Genomic DNA, 23,353 nt, shown 5'->3' on the forward strand with positions numbered 1-23,353 from the left:
GAGTCCATGGCTATGAGGTGTTGGAAAGCATTGCTAGCGCTCCTTAGAATTACTGAATCTTATTAGCATTGGGAAAGAATTTAGAATTAGTCTAACCTCCCATTCCCTGCCAGAACCTTTGACAATACCTCTGAGGTTCAATTCACCCATGCTGTCTCCTTTGAAACTAATCCTTCCCTGTAAGTCTGTCCTGTAGCCAACATCACCACCTCTTGTGGAAAGGTCATCAGATGTTAAGGTAGAAAGGAACTTTTTTTTATAATGGATTCATGATTTCATTGGTACAAAGAATACTAGATGAGGAAGTACTTTCTACAAAAACTAAGAGGCATCTGCCTCCTCTGCATCTCAGAGTGGGGGCACTGAGAGTTTAAGTGACTTGGACAGGGTCATACAGCCAATAGGGGTGATGGCCATAGGTATGAGAGTCTAGAAGTCTTCCTCATGCTGAGCTTGGCTCTGTATCCATTTAAACTTTGATGAGTCTCAAAAAGTCTTAGAAGTTATTTCATCCAACCTCTTCATTTATTAAGATGATGAAACTGAGGCCCAGAAAAGTAAATGTCTTGTTCAAGTTTACTGGACCTCCATTTACTCATCTGTAAAATGAAGGTGATGGATTAAATGATGACTAATGTCCTTTCCAGTTCTTAATCCTATGATAATCTATGATGTTCTATTGGATAGCCTCATTTTAACCAAGGGAATACTAGCAATTGTAACAACAACTGATTCATAAAGCATAATGAGGTTCTATAAAGTACTCTTTCCTCCCATTTGAACCTTCTAAAAACCCACTGTGAGGTAGGTACTCTATATTTTTGTGTGTGGAGGACGAAGGATAAAGGGGCATGTCTGGACTTTGATTTCCTCAGTGTAGGAAACTACCAGGTAAGATACACTGTCTATGAAAATCTAAAGTTTCTCTGCAACTTGTAGGGTGAAAGGACTACTTCGATGCAGTGAAAGGTTACTAGGGGTCGCACAGTATTTACAGTGTGTGTCAGAGGATGGGGTTTGAATCTAGGTCTTCTGACCCTCTCCTCTGCCACTCTGCCATGCCATCTGTCAGTACTGATATGATTCCCCATTTTATAGATGAGAAAACCAAGATTCCAGGATTTGAAATAACTTTTCCAGGGTCAGAGTTAACCTCAGAGGAGGCTTTTGACCCCAGGTCTTTTGGGTTCAGGCAGTCTATCCATCACACTATTGTTGCCTTTCTAAAGGAAACTCCTTGTTCTGAGAGGATTTCCCACACAAAGTAAGTTCCTGTTGTGTTCACTTAGGCTGCTTACTTGGATCATCTTGGTGTGAAGGCCTTGGCCCATCTCAGTACCACCATGGGTAAGAAGGACTGAACCATCCGTGTACACATGTATCAGAGCTCCAGCCTGTGGAAAGAAGAGACCACATCAGGACCACCACATGGGACCTATTCAGCTTCAAGTTTTCTTCAGTCTTAAACTGAAGGTAGTAGTGCCCCCAAAACACTGTGGATGGCACCCTAAGCACCAGAGGGTGAAATGCTGTGTCATGGGCCTTCTTTTCTACCCTGTTTACATTCTCTCCCTTAGTAATCTCATTCTTCCTTGTGGATTCAGTTATCACTGCAGATGACCACATATCCAGACCCAGCACCTACATTTAATTTCAGCTTCTTCAACATCCTACTGAATGTCTCTACATCAAAACCCTGCTGGAATTCATCTACTCTCCATCCCACCCCAAGCTTCCCTGCCTTCAAATTTCTCATCAATTGTCAGTATCATTCTCTAAGTCCCTTGGGTTCAAAATCTGAGGTTCATCTTTGATTTTCCCCTCTTCCTCAGCCTCTCTATCCAATAAGTTTCCAAGTCTTGACACCTTCCTCCCAACAGCTCACATATGTTCCTTCCTTTCCACTCACACTGCCATCATCCTAGCAGGAGTTCTCATCACTTAGATTATGTGGTAAACTCCTACCTGGTCTTCCTACCTCATTTTTTTCCCACCCAAATCCTTCACAACTACCAAATAATCTCCCTAATGCACAGGAGTGATCAAGTCACTCTCAATCTCAAAAATTTTTACTGGCTCCCCTTAGTATATAGGATAAACTCCTCATCTTGGCATTTAAGTCCTTGAAAATCTGGCTTCCAACATACTTTGCTAACCTCATTTCACTCTTCTCCCTTTCATATCATGTAACTTTCAGCCAGACTAGACCACTAGGTGTTCCCCTGTTTTGTCCTGCCCCCTCTGGCCTCTGTATATTTGAATCCTGCATTTTGTCATGCCATTGTACTACTCCTTTCACATTTCTAGCTGTTGAAAACCTTCTATGCCTTCAAGGCTCAGTTCAGGGACTCCATCTTCCAGGAAACCACCACTTTTCCCTTCAGATGAAACAGAACCCTGCTTCCTCACCTTTCTTAGGGTCCTCGGTCTAACTCCTTCATCTGCCCTTGTTACATTTTGCCTTGTACCTTACTTACAGTTTTCATCATAGTATATTCAGTACCTCACACAATGCCATAGGCATGACAGACACTTGATGAATGGTGGTGGCATTCCCCAGCTGAGAAAGAGGTGCTGAAATTCAGATAATCAATCAAATACAGCAAATGTCTAAGCAACCCTGGGCTGCTCTCTCCAGTGAACTCTTCCACTACCAAAAAATAGATATTCCTCTGAAGCAGCTTTTAGAATAATAAAAATGCAGGGGTCCCTGTCAAGTGGAAATGTAAGAGCAGAGACAAGGTACTTAATTACCTGATTCAGAAAGGGAATTGTGAAGCTGATTCCAAATTTTGTAGGAATTATACACAAACCTCTCTTCTTCCAACAACTCTCCCTGGAAAAAAGAGAGTGACATTTTTACCAAAGGCCCTATTGACCTGTGTAGGTCTTGAACCTCTTTGTATATATGTCTTATCTCCCTTATTAGATTGTGAGCTCCATGAGGCAGGGACTGTATATTTTCTAGGATACCACATGGTTTTATTTAGTCATCGTCACTCCCCAAGTTCTGATATACAGGTACATACCTAGAAAGTGCTTAATGAATATCTGTTGTAGTCTAACAATTGAAATGATAACAGAAAATTTCAAAGATGACCATGACAGAAATGGAAGGATATTCATCACTGCCCTTCCCCACTGCCCTTCCCCTCTTCCCCCCCAGCCCCGCCCCGCCCCGACCTTCTCTATGTAGCAAGTTCTTAATTTCTTATGCTTTCCTTCCCCGGTCTTACTTGTTAAACTTCTCAATCTCACTCTTCCTGGTATGGTACTGTGAACTTTCCAGGCATTCATCCCAACACCTGGGCAAAGTGAATCCCTCCAGCCTCTGGTTAAAGTGAGTCAGGTCTCCTTCCTTGTACATGTTGAGCTTTCGAACCTACCCAACAGAGATAGAGAGCTTATGGGTGATGGGGTACTCAGAGGCTCCAACTGAAACCTAACACTGCTCCTGGAGACAGGTTAATGTATCCTGAGCAGGGCAACCCAATATTTTAGCCAGCAACATTAATCTTGGTTCTTACTTCCTCTGCTGGAAGATCACAGGTCAGGGCAACTTCATTCATCCAGTATTCAGCAATGAACATCCCCTGGGGCCCCCCAAAGCCCCTGAAGGCTGTGTTGGAAGGCAGATTGGTCTTGCAGAGTCGGCCAGTACCTCGGATGTTGGGGATCTTATAGCAGTTGTCCATATGCAATAAAGCCCGTTCCATGATCTGAGGAAAAGGAGATACAAAAATGGAACAAATAATCCACCACTTCCACTGGCTATCTCCAAAGATTTATCCTGTCCAATTTAAATAGTCAAATGTCCCAGGCTTTAAGTATGAGGGGTACTACCTTCTTCAAGGACCTTGAGTTTACTGGTCATGGGATTATAGGATCACAGATTTAGGACTCAAAGCAATCTTAGAGGTCATCAAATCCAACCCCATCATTTTGCAGATGAGGAAACTGAGGTTGATGAAAGTTGAGAGAAAGGATTTGAAGTTTGCATTTCCTGACTGCAGGTCCAGAACTCTACATACTTCACCACTTAACATAGTAGAGGACATATGACAGTTGGTATGGCTTAAAAAAAAGATCCCCTTGTGGGCAACGTGATGACCTGAACTTAACCAGGCTGGTCTTCAGACACCACCAGGTTCACATTTAAAGCCTTTCCAGCTCATTAAGACTAGTTAGAGTTTGTGTTCTCCTGGAATGGCTTTAGAGAACCTAGAAATCACCTGTATGATTTTAGATCAGTCATTGTTGTAGGACTTGAGCAGAGAGTTACAGCATCCTATCTATGGCCATACCACCTCTAAAAATATTGCCCAATGTTTTTGGTCTCAACTAGTCCAAAGCAAATATTTAACAGTACCTTCACCATTCTTCCCCCTACTCTACTTCCTTCATTTTCCACCCACCCATTGACCTAAGGGCTCTTGACTAATCCTTGAATTCTCCCTCCAGATCCATAGTTTCTATGCTTACTCATGATCTATTCATGGTATATTTCAAGTTGTAGTCAGAACAGCATCAAATGAGCCCCCAAATTAAGTCAAATCAATAAAAATAGATGATATCCCTCAGGATATCTTTCCTCTGAGAAGCTAAGTTGACTTAACCATTGTTAACCAGTCACTATACTATCAATGTTCACTTGCTGGGGGTCCTAGGGTGTCTCAAAAACTAAGTCATACCCTTAGGTCACTTCAATCAGGTCAAGGACAGTTCTACAATCGAAGCTGTGCACCATGGGAGGTCCACCCCTATTCTTGTTCACCATTAAACTTGTAGCTGGGGCAGGGCGGGGGGGGGAAAGAGGTTGGAGAGAATGGTGGCCCAAAGTTGGGTCTTACTTACGCTTTCAGAGACGTCTAAAGTATTCCCTGCGTTGCTGTAGTGTTCAACTTCAAGGGCCACAATCTTCCCTGTCTTCATGAAGCCGACCTAATCACAAAGCAGACCTCTTCAGCCAGGGTACTTTCCCAATACTCCATCTCTCTATCCATCCCTTTCCCTCCTCTTTCTTTAGCATCATAGGAGAAAAACAGAGGGAATAATATACTAAGGATATAATAGAAAGAACCTAACAACAGATGCTTCATTCAAGAAAAAAAAATAACTTTCTTTTAAAGGGCAACCACAGTTTGGAAGGACACTAACCTCAACTTCGCAACCCTGAACATACCCCCACCAATTCAATGCTCCAAGATTGTGTTAGGTTTTATTTTTATGTTTTATGTTTGGCACTTAACACAGTGAATTCTATACAACAGGAACTTCAAAATCTTGTTGAATGGAACAGTTTTATGGCTTTTGTGGAAGAAACAGAAAAGGAGAATTGAAGGAACAGAAAGATATTGAAACAAGGAAGGTATATGAGGAAAGAGAGAAGGGAGGAGAAGAGAAGGGCAAGGTATGACAATGCTTCAGAACAGATTTTAGTGCATCAGAAGGGAAGATGTCAAAATCACTAAATCCACTAGAAAGAATATATTCTGCTAACCCAATTCTGTCAGTCTCAGGCATCCAGGAAAAGGTCTCAGTCTAAGGGCAAACAGTCTTCTAAGCATACAAATATCGATGAAAGAGGGATGGCAAAGGCAGGGTACATTGGAACTGATGTAATACTATGAACTTTTTTCATGGTATTCAGCCACCAAGCAGTCACAGCTAAACCTCTTGTTCACACAGCACTCTCTCCTTTTCAAAGCATATCCATACCCATCTCAGCATTTCATGCTCACAACAGCCCTCTGAGGCAGTTATTATCCTCCCTATTTTACAGATGAGGAAACTAAGGTAGGATATATGCCTGTGGTCACACAGCTAGCATGTAAGCACCTTGGTAGCAGGAATGGATTCATTTTTGTCTTTGTATCCTCAAAACCTGGCATAACGTTTGATACATAATAGGGTCCTATTAAATGTTTACTGAATTGAATTAAAATAGATGTTGAAAGAGGTAGGATTGAAAATCAGATCATTGGGTTATTAATCCCATGTTATATGTACTAGAACTGTGACTAGGGGAGGGTGATCTAGGCTTATTCCTAGGGCACTAAAATTAAGAGGGTGCTAACAGCACTTACAGTGGCAGCCTAGAAACCACTCAGCTGAGCCATTAATCAACAAGAAAAATAAATCAGAATATGAAACTACCAAGTGGTATGTTTTCCCCTCTGTACATGTCCTTACTAATTCCCCAGGGGCCAATATCTCTGTCATCCAGAACCACACAACTCTTTCCAGGGGCCTAATCCAACCAACCGAATTTTTCCTAAAAAGTTAAAAGTGAGGGCATATTTTTTGTGGCTCACCATGGATATCTTTTGTGATATTTGCTTTAGACTCCTAAATTGCTGATTATGCTTCTCATTCATGGACCATGCTTCCTCATACAGGTGGGGAAAACTTAAGTAAAGAAATGCTTCCCCATTCACACAATGTGTCCCACATTCTTGAACTTCTCTCTTCCAATTACATCACTAAACAGCATGGCTGAACGTGACTTTGTTCCTTTCTATCGGATACCTTATATTTGGCCATAAAGGGGTGTCTCCCGCCAGTTATCAACATGTCTTCATCTCGATTCAGCATGCAACGTACAGGGCGGCCAGTCCTGGGAGAGAAACCATTTCCTTTACAGACATACCAACCTTTTCCAGGAAACTAACTTTCTAAAAAGTACAAGGAAGCCTCCTTTCCCCCCATACTCCCACATTCAACTCCTTGACTTCACAACTTACTTGTATGCAGCCAAAGCAACTGCTGTAGACAATACTGTGCTCCGGGTACCCTTCCCTCCAAAACCTCCTCCCATTCTTTTCACTCGAACCACAATGCGATTTGCTGGGACCCCCAAGACTTTGGCAACAAAACTCTAGAATGAAAATGAGAGTGTGCTTCAAAATGAACATCCCATCTAGGTTTGTGTCACTTTTAATAGACACAGAACTGTTGAGCTAGTTCTGGTGACAACAGCCTGTTCACATGCAAGGAGAAAGACCAGAAATATCTACAGCTGAGGTCTAGTTCAGCTAGATCACACCTTATACTGGGACCCAGCTCCAAAGCAACAGATGGATTTCAGGCTGTTTTGTGCCTAATGGACTGTTTGCAGATCCCAGCAAGGCACAGAGGAGTACTCACTCCAGATTAACATGACACACACTAATCCCACTGGAGCAAATAGGAATTCTGCAGAAGTTTATTTATAAAAAAACGAGTAAAAATAATAATAAAAAAAAAACAAGTCAAACAAAAGGTGCATCATGGTTCCAGACAAGTAGTGACCTCTGATTGAACACAGACACTAGAATTTCTTTCTATTTCCTTATGTATCATAAAACACACTGGGCAGCTAGGTGGTACAGTGGATAGAATGATGAACCTGGAGTCAAGAAGCCTCTCTTCCTGAGTTCAAATCCAACCTCACACACTTCCTAGCTGTGCGATTCTGCAGAAATCACTTAACCATGTTTGCCTCAGCAAATGAGCTAGAGAAGGAAATGGCAAACCACTCCAGTATCTTTGTCAAGAAAACTCCAAATGACATCATGAAGCATTGAATACAACTGAAACACAAGTGAATATCATCACTATAAAATAGCCAACACTAAACCATTGGATAACATCTGTTGTATAAGACCCAATTGTTGAGCTTGATGGAATCTTAATAAAGCTGCCCCCAGCTTCAATAATCTAACTTCCTTATAGGCCCCACTGAACAGCAGACCCACTGCCCCTACCTAACCACTCCCCTCCTACACACTCAACATCCTAACTTCTTTATATAGGTCTCACTGCTCATTAGTATAACAGGTGTGTCCATGAACTTTTATTTCTCACAGAACAGCAGGTGTGTCCATGTGATGGGATCCCAGCCACTGCTTCTAGCTAGCCACTGCCTGCAGATCCATTCTTCATATTTCCCACAGAAACAGCAGGTGTGTCCATGCACTCAATGACAACCACATCCATCAAATCTCAGAAAGGACCACAATACTCAGCCAATCAGAAGCACCACCACCAGGATACCCAAACAGGATGTGGACCCAAAAACAATAGAAGGGACTTTCCCTAAGTAGGCACCTGCACAGTAACAGTAAAGAACTGACCTACAATAAACTTATGAAGTAGAGAAGCTTATTATAATATCATTATCATACATATATCCCCCTCCCAAATGGATTTTTCTGATTGGGGATCATTGTTGGTAATCATATGCTCAGTTCCACTGTGGCCAGGCCATCCCCTCCCCACCCCATTACCTAATTCCTTAACAAACCCCTCCTACTTTTTTAATATTCATAATTCCTGTTATGTAATTGCATCTTTACCCTATAAAAATCCATCTTGCTTTCTCTGAAGTGACTGGTTCCTCTTGGAACTTGACCTACTTCATGAGAAGCATCTCAATAAATGCCTACACTTGGATTAGAGTTAGTCTGACTGAATTCTTTGGGATGATTCCACCACCACACAACATGGAACTGCAACAGGCTCATTCCCAGTGAGACTTCTACCTCACAGAACCTGCCTATTCCTCAGGAATATTATGGGGGAGGGACAACTCACCTTTCATACCTCATTTATCTTTTCTATGACTTTAACAAAATTGATTTTGCTACCACATCATGGTTTCCATTGAAGTGTTGGTCCCCACTATTCCTAAACTTACACTCTCCTCATTTTATATCCAGCATAATAGCTCTTTTCTTTTCTTTTCTTTGCTTTCTTCCTTTCTTTCTTTTCCTTGCCTCCCTCCCTCTCTCTCTCTCTCTCTCTCTGCCTCTCTCTTTCTCACACCCTTACTGGATATCCTGATCTTGCCCAGGCTGAAAATGCAGCATCCACTTATGAGCCCAATTCCATCATTGATTGGCATGGAAACTTTGAACTGTTCTATTTTTAACCTGTACTGCTTCATTCCTCCATTGGCACTCTGAATCCCCATCCCTCGTTCCCATATTGATGCTGAAACTCTGATTCAACACCTAATCAATCAGTTTTAACCCTACTATATCTCAGAACTCTGAAACTCCAATGATTTATCAGCCTTAACCTCCCTGGCTGGGAAGGACTATAGGCAGAGACTATGGATAAGACAAGGGTATGCTGGAGCCAGCTCCTACATGAGTGGGGAACCTGTGGCCTCAAGTCCACATCTAGCCACCCCTTGACTGAATCCAACCTGCACAAAAGAAATCCCCTTAACAATAAGATCAGTTCTGTAAAACTTGGACTCAGTCAAAAGACTGCACCCAAGAAGGGTGCCACATGTGACTTTGAGGCTGTAGGTTCCCTACCCCTGTAACTCTGTTAGATTTTCAGTGTGAACATTAAACCCTAGAAATTCCCAAAAGTTACAAATCAGGGTTCAAATTATTGTTTTGTTGATCACCAGGACTTAATAAAGTGATGGAAAAAATACTAATAATGCAGATTAAACCAAAAATTGACCAGTATACCTCTGAGCATTCACTACTACATCTAGCCCTACCATGGTTACTATTACAAAAACACTCAGATCACAAAATATCAGAGTCAAGAGGGACCTTAGAGGCCATTTGGTCTGACCAATACTTGAACAATAATCCCTTCTCTAAATTCCTTGCCTCACAGTCAAACAGGAAGTATGAGGCAGATGTAGGAAATCACCCAGGTATAATGTATGGACAGCATGGACTTGCAGTCAGGAAGCCCTGGATTCAAATCCCATAGCAGACACTCTCAAGCTGTGTGGCCTAAAGGAAATCATTTCACTCCTTATCTCTGCTTTATTTTCTTTTCTGTAAAAGGAAGGGCAGGGGACTTGCTAGCCTCCAGTGGTGCTTTTTAGCTCTAACTAGATGGGCCTCTGATTTTTTGTTCAGTGTTGCCTCTCTACAGTTACTTGCAAACAGAAATTTCAGCTCTTTGCATACTTCTGTCAAATTCCCTTTTCTAGTCCATTAATGAATTAGATGGTTACCTGAGTCTTCATTGGGTACTGGGTGGAAACAAAGAGCTCCATTTCTCCTGCTTCACCCTTCGGAACAGCAATGGTGCAGTGAGTCTCTAAGTAGAAGTGTTCCTGCCCACCAATATATAGCTCTCCTGGAAAGGCCACAGAAAATTAAATGTTAGTAGTGCAGGGTAGAGTAGAATCCTATATAAGGAGGAAAAAATGTAGTACACAGATTCCTACTGGAGGAAGTTTATGTGTTAATGAGGAAATCAGAAAAAGATCTCAGGCTCATAGCTGACCATGAATTGAAAATGAAGCATCGGTAATGTCTAGTCTAGGCAAGACCAGTATTATTAAGTGTCTACTACATGCCAGGCACTGTGTAAAGAGATACAAAGAGAAGACAAAAAGCAGTCCTTCCTTTCAATCAGACTTTTCAGAGTCTAACTGAGGAGGCAAGTGTGAAATTCTCACAACATTTACACCTCAGAAATCAGCAAATGCTACAAATCAGTACTTGATTATTTTGTTTCTTGCAAAGTCTTTAAAAAGTGATGGAGAAAATATTAATAGGGCAGATTAAATGTCAGAATATGTTGGTGCCTACAATGTTTCCCCAAATTCATGGTGGTTAAATATTTACAAGCACACTGCTCAAGGCACTAGAGGTGATTGAGTAGGAAGGTAACACGCTTTAGGAAAATCAATTTGGTAGTTGGGTAGAAGATGAACTCATTTAAATGACATTTTAAAATATTAGGAAGAATGTGTATGCCGCTACTGCAGTCAGCAACGATGAGGTCTTTGCTAAAGATTATTGTACAATTCTGGAAAAAGATAAAAGGAAATCAACAAAAATAATTAAAGGCTATTTGTCAAATGACTTGAATTCTACTCTATGCTCTGATAGTAGCTATGCAACCTTGGCCCAAATGCTTCCCCTTTTTAGATTTTTTTTCTTTTTTTCTTATCCCTGTCAAAAGAAGGGAAATTATCTTCAGCTTTAACATTAATCAATTCTATTACATATGGAGAAAATGTCTTTTTTTTTTAATCAGGAGGCTATAGAACTTGAAAAAGAGATGCATACTTAGTAATGTACATTAGTGCAACAGAGACAGAAAATAGTAGGAACATAAACCTAGTGTAGGAATCATCTAATCCAATCCCTTTGTTTTACAGATGAGAAATTAAGGTCCAAGGAAGTGAAGTTATTTGAACAAGATTACTGAGGGAGTGACTATCCTAAGTAGAATTTGAATCCAGGATCTTGTGCCCTCAAACTATGTTCTTCCCATTGTACCATGATGCTGTGAGACTATGAAAAATAAGCAGTGCTGTCCAAATGTGTGACCTTAAGCAAATCTGTGGAATGAGGATAACAATTTCCCACTTAGACTATATGTCAGTAAGGGAGATCCAAGAAGATTGTGTGAAATGTTCTTCAAAGAAGTTAAAAATGCTATAAAACTTTACTTGCTATCATTTGGAAGAAATGGGCTCCCCTTGCATTTTGGAGAGATTTAGGTTAAACACAAGGGAAATCTTCCTTTTTATAAGAAGAGTAACTCACTGTTACATATGCCCAAGGCAGGATAATGAAAATCAAATTACCCCACGGCATGTACAAGACTTTAAACCAGCTAAAAGAGGGAGAGAAAATCTAGGACACATCACTAAACACATGGTTCGTGAATGCATAGGAATGCAGGCAATGATCAGGAAGTCTTCAGCATTAACAGTAGTTCACGTTTCTATACTGCTTTAAGGCTGCCAGAGCACTTTACAGACATTATCTTATTTGAGTCTCACAAAACCCTTTCGGAATGGATGTCACCGATATCCCCATTTTATAGATATAGAAACTCTGACTGAGAGATCTTTGGTGCCTTGCCCAGGATCACACTATTAATAAGTATATGACGTAGGACTGAATCCAGTGCTTCCTGTTCCCCATACCTCAGCCACAGGTGAGGCCAACTAATCATATTTACGCTTAGGAAGGCTTACTAAACTGGCAATAATAACAGCTCATATTAATGTGTCTCCTTGAGGTTTGTTGAGCAATTTCCATAATGCCCCATGAGATAGATGTTAGTCTTTTAATATTTAATTAATTATTCAATTTATAAGTGAGGAACCTGAAGTTCAAAGAGAAATCATTCATACTTAATGAGAAAGTATTTGGGGTTGGATTTCTGTCAGCATCTTTCTTTCCAATGTTCAACACTATATCCACTATGTCATAAAACAGAATAAGGAAAATGCTATGGATAGAATTTGCCTAGATTTTAACAAGGCATTTGATGTTCTCTCCTGCTATTCTTGTGAAGGATGGAGGGATGCAAGCCTGATCATGGCACAGCTTGATGGGAACAGAACTGGTTGAGTAGCCAGACCCAAACAGGAGGTATCCATGGTCTTGTTCAAGAAGATCCCAAGGGATCTGTGTGGGACCCTGTGTTGTTTACTGTTTTATAGCAATAACTAGGATAAGGGCCTAGGAAGCCAGCTAATTAAATTTGCCAATGACACAGTCATTAGAAGTAACTAAAATAATGAGTGCAAGAATTAGGACTCAAAGAGTTCTTCACAGGATAGAAGAGACTGGATCACATATGGAAAAAAGCCAATAGAAATAAGGGTTTAGGGAATAAACATTTATTAATGACTTGGTTATTATGTGCCTTGTTAAATGCTAAACACTTAACAAATATTATTCCATTTGATCCTCACAATAAGCCTGGGAGGTAGGTGCTATTACCACCCATATTTTATGCTGAGGAAACTGAGGCAAATGGTTAAATAACTTGTCCAGGGTCACACAGGTAGTAAGTGTCTAAGGCAGGTCTTCCTGACTTCAAATCCAATACTCCTTTATACCATCTAGTTGCCTTGGTTTGGCAACTTGGCTTCAAAAATATATATTTCAGAAGTACATAATGGATGAAGCATGACTAGGTAGCAGTTTGTCTTTTAAAAAATAATCTGGGTGTCTCAGTGGATTCCAAACTAAACGTGAATCAATGGTGAAATAGGACAGCAAAGAAAGACAATGCCATTCTAGGGTGTGTTACGAGAGTATAGATGATCGAACAGGTGGAGAAAGGGTATTTCAGATATAGCCAATGGGGTAGATGGAGGTACAAAATGGAAGGATACAAGTTATATTGGGGATATAAGGAATAGACCAATTTGATGTCAATATTTCACAGAGAAAGATAGTAAGAGATAAAACTAATGGTAAATTGGGGCCAGAGTGGGGGGTCTTGAATGCCTATATCCTTAAAGGAAGGAGGGAGGGATTCTGTTGAGGAGAAACTGAAAATACTAGAGAGAGATTTGTTTGAAGAAACAAAATCAGAGATAAATTGGGACAAAGAAAACAGGTGCAAAGGAAGAGCAAACCTGATATAGGAGAGGAAAGGAGAAAGGATTGGAATTGGGGGCAGATAACTTCAGGTGGCAGGAGGGAAAATGAGAGAGTTCACACCTAATAATCTCAGACTTTTCCAGTACAGTAGAAGAAATAGAAATGTCCAAATTAAGGATCAAGGTGTTGAGTGTGGGACTTTGTAGAAAAGAGAGGAGACACCATGCCAAGCCTGGAGTCAGGAAGATGCATCTTGATGAGTTCCATTCTGGCCTCAAACACTTACTGTGTGGCCCTGGGCAAGTCACTTCACCCTATTTGCTTCAGTTTCCTTATATGTAAAATGAACTGGAGAAGGAAATGGCAAACCATCCAGTATCATTGCAAAAAAGAAAAAACAAACAAACAAACCCAAAAAGGGTCAAAGAGAGTCAGAAATGACTGAACAATAGCAATAACTATTAAGAAGTTTTCCTGAAATCAAGTCTAAACTTTATTCTGCAACTTTCACCCATTACTCCTAGCTGTATCCTCGAGGACCAAGAAAAATGAATCTTTTGTGAAAAAGTTATATATTTTTATTCTGCCTTTAGCCAATACCAAATAAAATGAACACTTCCCAACATATGTATTACTTATTTTCATATAGATGAGAGAACTATACACATGGAACCCCAGATCTCTATTATATGTCACTTGATTGCCTTTTAAAGAATATAATAAAGTCAACCAAATTTTCAAAAGCAGAAAAAATCTAAGCACTCTTCCCTATGATGACCCTTCTCATATTTGAACACAGCATTTCTTCCCAAAGTATTCCTTTTTCCAGAGTAAACACTCTCCAGTACCTTTAATCCATCCTCATATGGTATGGACATGAGAATCTTCACCATCCTGGTTACTTTACTCCAGAAACTCTCAAATTTATTAACGCCTGTACTAAAAGTTGACATTTGGAAATGAACACAGGACTCTGAATGTAGTTGATCACTAGGATTCTCATTGTTTTATTCTGGGGGCACCATGCGTTTCTTAGTGAAGCTCAAGATAATGTTAGCTTTCTTGACAATTACTTGGGGTCAATCTAGACTGGATTCTGCCAGAGACAGCTAACTGGCATCGTGAATGGTGAATAGTTATGGACTGAGGAAGACCTGAGTTCAAATCCAGCCTCAGACACATTAGTTAACTTTTGCCTGTTTCCTCACCTGTAAAATGAGGATAATAATAGCACAGAGTTATTGTGAAAGTAAAATAGTTGATACTTCTGAAGTATTTTATGAATTCTAGCTATTATTATTAAGTCTCAAAGCTTTTTTTAAAAAGCATCCTTTTTGGTTATGGGTCAAGACTAAAGCAATTTAATGTTACCATGGAATCAGAATACCCCAAGATTATGGAAGTTACAGATCATCCTGTTGGACTTAAACAGAAATCTAATAGTTCATAAATCTAGAGGCAGGCAGGTGGTAGGGTGGATAGAGTGCTAGACCTGAAGTCAGGAAAACCTGAGTCCAAATCGAGCCTCAAGCACTTACTGTCTGTGTGACCCTGAGCAAGTCATTTAACCTCTATCTGCTTCAGTGTCCTCAGCTGTAAAATGGGGATAATAGTAGCAACTACCTCACAGAGTTGTTTAGAAGATCAAAAGTGCCCTAGCAAAGTACCTAGTACACAGGAGGCACTTAATGAATGCTTATTCCCTTCCCTCCCCAATCTCCCTTTTGGTTACTTCATCTTTACATAGTTTTATAATGAGAGGACTGAAGTAGTTGATAAACTCCATTCTAGTTATAAACTTCTATGATATTTAGAAATAACAGAAAAGACTAGCATCCTTTATGTAAAACTGTCATTTGGTTTCTTCCCAAACAACAGCTGCCACCCAACCCTACCCAGGCATCATGAAGGGAAAAATTAGACTGTACCTGAAATAACGTTATCAGCTTCAGCAAATCCTTTTTTGAGGTCTCCGTTCTCAATTTTGAGCTCTGAACCATAGAACGAATTGTTTTTTATTGCATCCTGAATGACAAAAAATAAGGGATGGTACCCAGATTTTCAGGGAGTTAACAGAAGAAGAGAGAAGAGGGGTATTACTGACTTGAGGAGGGCAAATTCTTACAGTTGGTTGGTTTTCTTTCCCAGGTTCATTTGGATGCACTCAGGAGATGGGTGGAAGTGGGGAGATATATGACCACAAAATCAGAAAAGGGCTCAGGGATTGTATTTCTTCAAAGCAAGCTACACAGCATGGCACAGGGATCGTGTTTAAACACTGTATATCAAGGATGACAAATAACTACAAGAATGTAGTCAGAGCTGAGGATGACTGTGATGAATGGAGGTTTAGGCGGGGAGCAGGACAGTGTCAGGGTAAAGGTGGGAAGGCCAGGGTCTAGCATCAGTTACCTCAATCGTGATAATGGCTGGAAGTTCCTCATAGGTAATTTTCACAGCTTGAGCTGCCCTCTGTGCATGTTCTGGGGTATCTGTGACCACAGCCCCAATGATGTGTCCCACACAAGTGACCTAGGAGAAACTGCTGTTGACCCAAGATGGTCTCAGTGAATCAACAAGCCCACTCAGCCATTCCTTGAGCTTTCTATGCCTTCCCTAAGTCACCTGTCCTTATCAAAGACAGAGGAGCTGAGCAGGAAAGAGAATAGAGAACCTGATCTGGAGCAAAGAAGACCTGAGTCGAAGTCCTGAGGGAATGTAGCCCTAGCAAATTATCTAAGCTCTCAGTGCTCTAGACAGCTCTCTGAGTCTATAAGAAACAGAGAAAGTCCTGACATTCACTGGTAGAAATTTTCTCACCTGGGAGATCCCTATGCTAATGAAATCCCAAGTGTCTTCCCTGTGTCTCAGAGGAAAGAAGAGAAGAGACTGAGCATATATGGCACCTATTTTAGGCACTCTGTGTTTCACAAATTGTTTATCATCCTTTTTTCTCAAAGAGGACCAATGACATCTTAAGCATAATTTCTTGAACTTGCACATGAAATGGAATTGAGGGAGGCAGAGTTGTACCAAGCTGTCAACCTCACTCTCTCATCCAGTCATCAAAGTCCATCAGCAAGACAAAAGTCAAGACAGCTGGTGATGGCCTGGGACCTTGGCCTTTCTAAAGATTATCTCATTAGATCAAAGACATATTCACAACGATGTTGTCTTTCTAATCTCATTATTATTAATATTCTCAGCACTCATACTACTACAAGGTTCTATTATAGTACAGTAATGTTTCATTTAGTGAGTATCACTGGGGAAAAAGGTATTCTACAGAACTGAAACTTCCAGATAATTGAACTTTGATAACCTTTAAAGCACTGTATAAATGCCAGAGGTTATTCTTAGAGTTGTCTTTGTATCCCTGAGGCCAGAGGCAGTTAGGAAGCTCAGTTAATAGAGCATTGGGCCTGGAATCAGGAAGACCTGAGTTCAAATGTGATCTCAGACACCTACTATTTGATCCCAAGCAAGTCATTTAATTGTTGTCTGCCTGGTTTCTCCCCTGTAAAACGAGAAAAATAACAGCACCTACATCCCAGGGTTGTTGTGAGGATCAAATGAGATAGTGCTGCGAAGCACTTAGCACAGCGTCTGGAATATAGTAGCCCAGCTCAGTGAATGTATGTTCCTTTGCTTCCTCCCAAAGTCTATTTTCTGGTAATACTATGTTTGTATGTAGTAAATGAGTAATGTTTCTTTAATGTTAAATTGATAGAGTATACATGTAAATACACACATTACAGATTATATATACATGTACATATATATACATATATATACATATGTATTTTTTTATTAGAAAGTAAACCAAGTGACTTCTATTTTTGGCTATTCAGATAGCTTTCTTACTTTGTGCAAAAGTGAAGGGACTGAGCATATAGATTGCTTGAAGTGACTAGAATGTATAAGATATAACCACAAATTATGTTTATGTTTATTTACAGTTCTATTCTTATTCAAGTAGTTAGTGTATTTATCTAACATAGAGGCATCTAGGTAGCATAGTGGATAAAGCACTGGACCTGTTCAAATCCAGCTTCAGTCACTACGGGTTGCTGACAAGTCATTTCACTTCCCTTGGTCTCATTTTCTTCATCTGTAAAATGGGGATAATAATACCAACTACCTCCTAAAATTGTTGTAAGAATAAGATACAATAAGATGATATTTATAAAGCAATTTGCAAATCTTAATGCACTATATAAATGCTGGCTCTTATTGGCACCAGAACCATCATTATCACTTAAATGATGGCTCCTGTTCTAAATGGAGAAACTCAGAGCAGCAAAAGGGGAAATTTTTAAATGACTGCGACTATCTCTAGGAACTAAAGGGCAACTAGAAGCACAATCAGTTTGCCAAATTCAACAGACATCATTTTGATGTAGGATTTTCACCTAATAAGGACATCAGTCATTCATCAACTAAACCAACAGAAGGATGATAGTAGAAACGTAATTAAGGTAGCCCTACACAGAACTTTCTGTGGCAAATCAGTCAGATGGATGGTGGCTGCCCATGAAGGTATGGAAAATATAGAAACCTCAGAAGACATGATCAAGATTAAATCTATAAAAGTCTCCACTTACTTCATAGGGAACAAGCATACCTTATGCTTAGCAAAGACAGTTTCATCATTAAATAGTCCGGTTTCATTACTTCCAGGAATATCATCAGCTGAGAGAAAACAAACAAACCCAGGGACTTTCTGAGCTTCTGAAGCATCTATGGACCTAAAAGAAGGAGCATCATGATTGAGAAGGCAAGGAAATTGCAGCAAGCTCTATTACTCAGGCCGGGTCTCCATGGGCAAAATGAAAAAAGGAAATAATTATCCAATGAATTTAATCATGTTTTCTTCCACTCAAGACTTGTTTTTGTCTGGAGTCTTCCACTCTACACTTTGGGTTGTGATTACTGGTCTAGTTTCTGCCCCTGTCCCCTCCCCTGATACCAAGGGAATAGAAAAGCACAGAGAAGTAGCACAGGGTAGTAAAAAGTCCCTAGATTTGGAATTTGAATATACTTCTCTGTCTCTTACTAGCTATGTGACCTGTCTCATCACCTCTCTGAGGTTCACTCTGATCGTCCATAAAGCTGAGCGAATAATACTTATACTACCTTACTTGCAGCATCATCATAATTACTAACTTTTGTAATACACTTTAAAAGGTGTTACATAAAATTTAGTTATAACATAATATGTTATACATTATATATAATATATATTAAATATACACATAATATGCAGAAAATTGTGCTAGGCACTGAATTTTCTGACACAATCCTGATGCAAAATCTAGGAAGCAAATTTGCTCATCTATTTTCCACAACACTTTTGCTAATATCCAATATAACTTTGCCAGAGGGAAAGTTGCAGTGTTTGCATCTCAAATGGTCCAGGGTACTACGGGAGGGGAGCCCAAAGTAACCAAGCTACAGAAATTCTCTCATCCTTTGCTCCATCTCCTCCATGGAAAAATAAGAACGTATATAAGGTGCTTCTGCTCTTTCAACATTTTCACCTCCATCCAGATGTTATTTGGCTGAAGGGAAGAATGTCTGAGATGACGTTGAAAAAGTACCCCATAGTCTCCTATGTTGTTTAAGTAATGTCAGTCAATTGGCCCAGGCTTCTAGGCTCCAACACAAATAATGCATCAGATAATTTTCATATCATTTTCCTGAAAGTGCTTGCCAAAATTTTTAAGTTTTCCCTGTGTTTGGCTACACAACTGAATGTTTAGAAATGGAGATTAATCAGTCAATTAACAAACATCTGGTTCCCTTTAGATTGTGAGGGAGAATAGGATGCTCTGGTCTGAACACACAAAAGTGAGCTGAGACCTTAATAGATCATTCAGAATTCTCTAGGAATCTTGCAATCTAAAAAAAACCATTTTTAGATGTAAGATTCATGGAGAATTCTGAACATAATAAGACCTTCGGCGGTCAATTCTATGAAGATACCACCTAATTCCTAATTTCTAGGTCCAAGGGTCACTTTATTCTATCATATTCATAGCTACAACTCACTTGATTTTGGCATGAGCCTGGGTGCTGGTGACTAGCCGAAGGTAGAGTTCATTGGAAAAGAGGGGGATGTCATCACAGTACATGGCCTCCCCTGAGGCCTGCATGGCAGCGGAAAGATGCGGGATGGGCCGGCCCACCGTGTCTTCTTCAGCCTGTCCCTTGGGAACTTCCTAGAACAAGAGGAAGGGAGGTGTCTCTGCAACTACTCAGGAAAAGAGGAGAAAAGTTCAAGCTAGCAGCAAAAGAGGCTGGAGAAATGAGATGGGAGATACTAGGAGACAAAAAAGACTGGAAGATATAGGATCATAGAAGAAAAGGGAACCTCAAAGGCCATTAATCCAACCCCCTCTTTGTGCATGAGGAAACTGATGACTAAGGAGGTTAAATAACTTCCCCACAGTCACAGAGGTAGGAGGCAGCAGAGAAAGGCTTTGAACCCAGATTTTTCTCACTTTATATTACAGCCTGCTAGTAAGACTGAAGACAGTAGGGCTTCAAGATTGAGTGTGATACAGAAGGGGGTAGAAGAAGCAGTTTTTGATGAGAAGGGAAAGCAAAGGTGGGCATGATTAATCACAGTTCTGTCCACCAACCCTGGAGAGGCACGGAAGAGACAAGAGAGTGGGGAGGGTTTGATCATTATTTAAAGAACAGATTAAAAAGTAGAAACTGAAGCTCCAGGGACAAGATGAGGAGGAATAAAAAGAAAATAAATGTAATATTGATTGTAATGTGATTCTGGGTTTCTTTATCGAGAGAAAAATTCTGGAATTATTCTCTGACTTTTTATTCAAAAGCATTTAAGGATCACTATCCTAAATGCATTCAGTGGACTTCCTACTTCTATCCAAAAGATTAAGTTAGGAGAGGTCCTCCAGGTGAGACCTGGAGGCATTCCACTTACTTGAAAGAGCTGAACATTGGCAGGGGTCTCTTTTTGAAAGAGGGTAGTGGCACTGACGTAGGTTGGATCCAGTTTATCACATTTCTGTGAAAGAGAGAAGACAGAAGTGAGCCTGGATGGACGTGTTCACAATATCCCAGTCAGACAAATAGCATGCGAAGTAAGCATTGTAGATGCAAAAAGAGATGAAAGACAGTCCTTGCCCTCAAGGACTTAGAATGAAATGGGGGAGACAAAACACAAATATGTACAAACAACATATATACAGGAAAAATAAGAGGGGTTGAGAAGGGCTCCCTATAGGACAGGATTTTAGTTGGGACTTACTGGGAATGTCCAATAGTTAAATCTCTATTATTAGTCTTTACTTGTCCCCAGGTGAAGGTTTTTCCACTAGGGAAGAGGTCATGTCATTTTATATTCCCCTATATGCTATGCACGAATAGCCATTCCATCCTTGAACAATGATGACCAATGGAGAATGGATTGTTCAGCAGCATCTTTTTTTTATAGGACGATGGACAGAAAGAGAGAGAGTGATGAGGAATCTTGGGGAATCCACATCGAAACAGTTTTGATACATTATTAATCACATCTGCAGCCTAAGCAACATAGTGGAGAGAGACCTGGCCCCAGGTGCCAGGAAGACCTAGATTTGTCTTGCCTATTTCATATATTAGAGCATTTCAGTGGCACAGTGAGTAGAATGCCAGAATTGGAGTCAAGAACTCATCTTCCTGAGTTCAAATCTGGCCTCGCATACTTCCAAGCTGTGGGACCTCAGGCAAGTCACTCAACCCTGTTTGGCTCACTTTCCTCCTCTGCAAAATGAGCTGGAGAAGGAAATGGCAAACCACTCCAGTATCTTTCCAAGAAAACCCCAAATGCGATCATGAAGAGTAGGACATGACTGAAATGACTGAACAGCAACAAATGCCAAATATTGACTCTATGACCCTGGGCAAGTCATTTCACTTCTCAGTGACCCCCAGGCAATTCCATAAGACTCTAATTTGGAGAAGATGTCAAAATGTGATGGTAGAGGGAACTACTCTCCAAGACCTTTCAACCCTTCTAAAATCAGAGATCCCATCCCTCCCTACCCCACCTCCAAAACTGATGATCTATATTCTAGACATAGTTATCACCTATTCTGAAGGACAGATGTTTCCTATGGTCTATACCAGCTCTGCATTCCACAGCTTTTCCACTCTAATATGTTTATACAGCACTCTAAGAGCCAAAATCTTGTCCAGTTATCTCTTTTCATCTTCACAGCAGCTCTATGAAGTACTTGTTATCATGATGTACATTTTACAGATGAGAAAACCAAGACACAGAGCCTAGCTTTAGCCTGACATAACAAATGATGGTTGATTAAATAATGAGGCTCAGAGAGATGATGTGATTTGCCCAAAGCAGCACAGTTAGGCAGAATTTGGGTTCAGATCTTTCTGACTTGCAACTCAACGCTCTAGTAACTACACCATGCTGCCTTCAATGGTCCATTTGGAAGGACAAGACATTCTAAAATTACCCAGGTCTCTGTGCTGTTGCTATTGGTCAATTGTGTCTGACTCTTCAGGACTCCATTTGGGGTTTTCTTGGCAGAGATACTGGAATGGTTTGCCATTTCCTTCTCCAGCTTGTTTTACAGATGAGGAAACTGAGGTAAACAGAGTGAAGAGACTTGCCAGGGTCAACCAGCTAATAAGTGTCTGAGGCCATATTTAAACTCAGGTCTTCCTGACTCCAGACACAACACTCTATTCACTCTACCACATGTCTGTATAGTTTTAGATTGCAGCATGTAATCTAAAACTCTACAGGTGTATACAGTTTATCTCCTGCCCCTCACTCCCATTGCCAGTTTTGTGATTAATTCCTTCTGCCAATGCAGATCATCAATTGTTCTGCATCTTGGGATCTTAGACAGTTGACTGAGGTGCTGAGAGGTTGTGACTTGCCCAGGTCACACATATATCAGAGATGACATTTGAACTCAGGTCTCCCTGACTGAGGCCACGTCTCTTTCTATTACTCGATGCAGCCTCTCACACAGTGTCATGATGATGTGCTAACTTGCTCTTTCCCACAGGTCCTTGCATTTCCAAAGGGGAGGTCTGTTTGCCCCACTGAGAGCACACAGGACAGAGGACTGAAGATACACCATCTGTCTTCCAGACTAGAGGTGCCATACACAAAGCTTCCACAACACTCCCAGGTGAAGAACCAGATTAAAATGTGTTGGAAAATATTTAACAAAATAAATAAAAACACGATAGAACATAGATAATGTTAATATATAGGTTTCTAAGTTAATATGCAGCCAGCAGGGATTCTTATGTATGGTTTAGAGACCCTGATTCTATTTGTTTGATATCGTTGCCCCAGATGACTATTCCTTGGATACATCAACCAAGGCAGGTCATGAAGCTTCCCGACGCAAACCCTGTTGATCAAGCCAACCCTCCCACACTCACATATGAACTCTCTTTGTTCAGTTTCTGGAGCACCGTCAAGTAGAACTTAAAGAAGAAGCTGAGAGTGAGCGTACGTCGAAACTCTATCATCCCACCAGGGGCATCCGGCTCCAAGCTCAGCTCCTGGGCTAGGCTGGCACACACCTCTTGAAGCAGCTCCTCATTCCAGACTCTGGCCAGAGAGGAAGTGCTAACCTGAGACCATGGGAAGAAAGTGTCCTCTGCCCCTGCCCCTTACCCCCCATCCCCCCGCCTGACAGAATGAGACTATTCAGTCAGTACTATCTCACCTCCCCTGCTGCTTCCTGGTGGTCTTCAGGGCTGGGATAGTCCTGTTGGCCATGCCTCCAAAACTGATATCTAGCTCCTGGACTTGGAGACTTTCTGGTTTAAATAAGACCCTCATTCCACAGGTAACTTTAGCGATGTCGTCCTCCCTTTTGGAGGTTTGTTTGAAGGCTGAGAAATATTCCCCCTGAAAGAAGCACAGGGTGGTCTTCTATTTATCACCATACTTTGCAAGGATCCCAGTACTTGAGTTGGCTAGATTAGGATTATTGTCCCTACTTTATAGAGGGAACAACTAAGTCACAGAG

General features: G+C 40.7%; 1 protein-coding gene and 1 long non-coding RNA gene across 2 annotated transcripts in view; one reads left to right on the forward strand and one right to left on the reverse strand.

The window, feature by feature from the left end:
* LOC140520264 (xanthine dehydrogenase/oxidase-like) overlaps positions 1–23,353 on the reverse strand; it is a 65,565-nt gene that overhangs the window by 13,307 nt on the left and 28,905 nt on the right. Inside the window, exons 14-28 of the mRNA XM_072634114.1 lie at positions 23,048–23,232; positions 22,758–22,929; positions 20,275–20,358; positions 19,371–19,540; positions 17,944–18,067; positions 15,732–15,851; positions 15,248–15,344; positions 9,971–10,095; positions 6,744–6,877; positions 6,529–6,616; positions 4,855–4,941; positions 3,528–3,719; positions 3,237–3,382; positions 2,755–2,836; positions 1,299–1,394 (exon numbers count right to left, since the gene is read on the reverse strand). Coding sequence (XP_072490215.1) covers positions 1,299–1,394; positions 2,755–2,836; positions 3,237–3,382; positions 3,528–3,719; positions 4,855–4,941; positions 6,529–6,616; positions 6,744–6,877; positions 9,971–10,095; positions 15,248–15,344; positions 15,732–15,851; positions 17,944–18,067; positions 19,371–19,540; positions 20,275–20,358; positions 22,758–22,929; positions 23,048–23,232 — 1,902 coding nt within the window. The remainder of the gene's footprint in view (positions 1–1,298; positions 1,395–2,754; positions 2,837–3,236; positions 3,383–3,527; positions 3,720–4,854; positions 4,942–6,528; positions 6,617–6,743; positions 6,878–9,970; positions 10,096–15,247; positions 15,345–15,731; positions 15,852–17,943; positions 18,068–19,370; positions 19,541–20,274; positions 20,359–22,757; positions 22,930–23,047; positions 23,233–23,353) is intronic.
* LOC140520265 (uncharacterized) lies at positions 1,375–8,433 on the forward strand. Its single transcript, XR_011972444.1, has 2 exons — positions 1,375–1,473; positions 7,848–8,433. It is a non-coding gene; the product is annotated as an uncharacterized lncRNA (long non-coding RNA).

This window comes from Notamacropus eugenii, chromosome 1, assembly GCF_028372415.1.
Source record: "Notamacropus eugenii isolate mMacEug1 chromosome 1, mMacEug1.pri_v2, whole genome shotgun sequence".
Lineage (NCBI taxonomy): Eukaryota > Metazoa > Chordata > Mammalia > Diprotodontia > Macropodidae > Notamacropus > Notamacropus eugenii.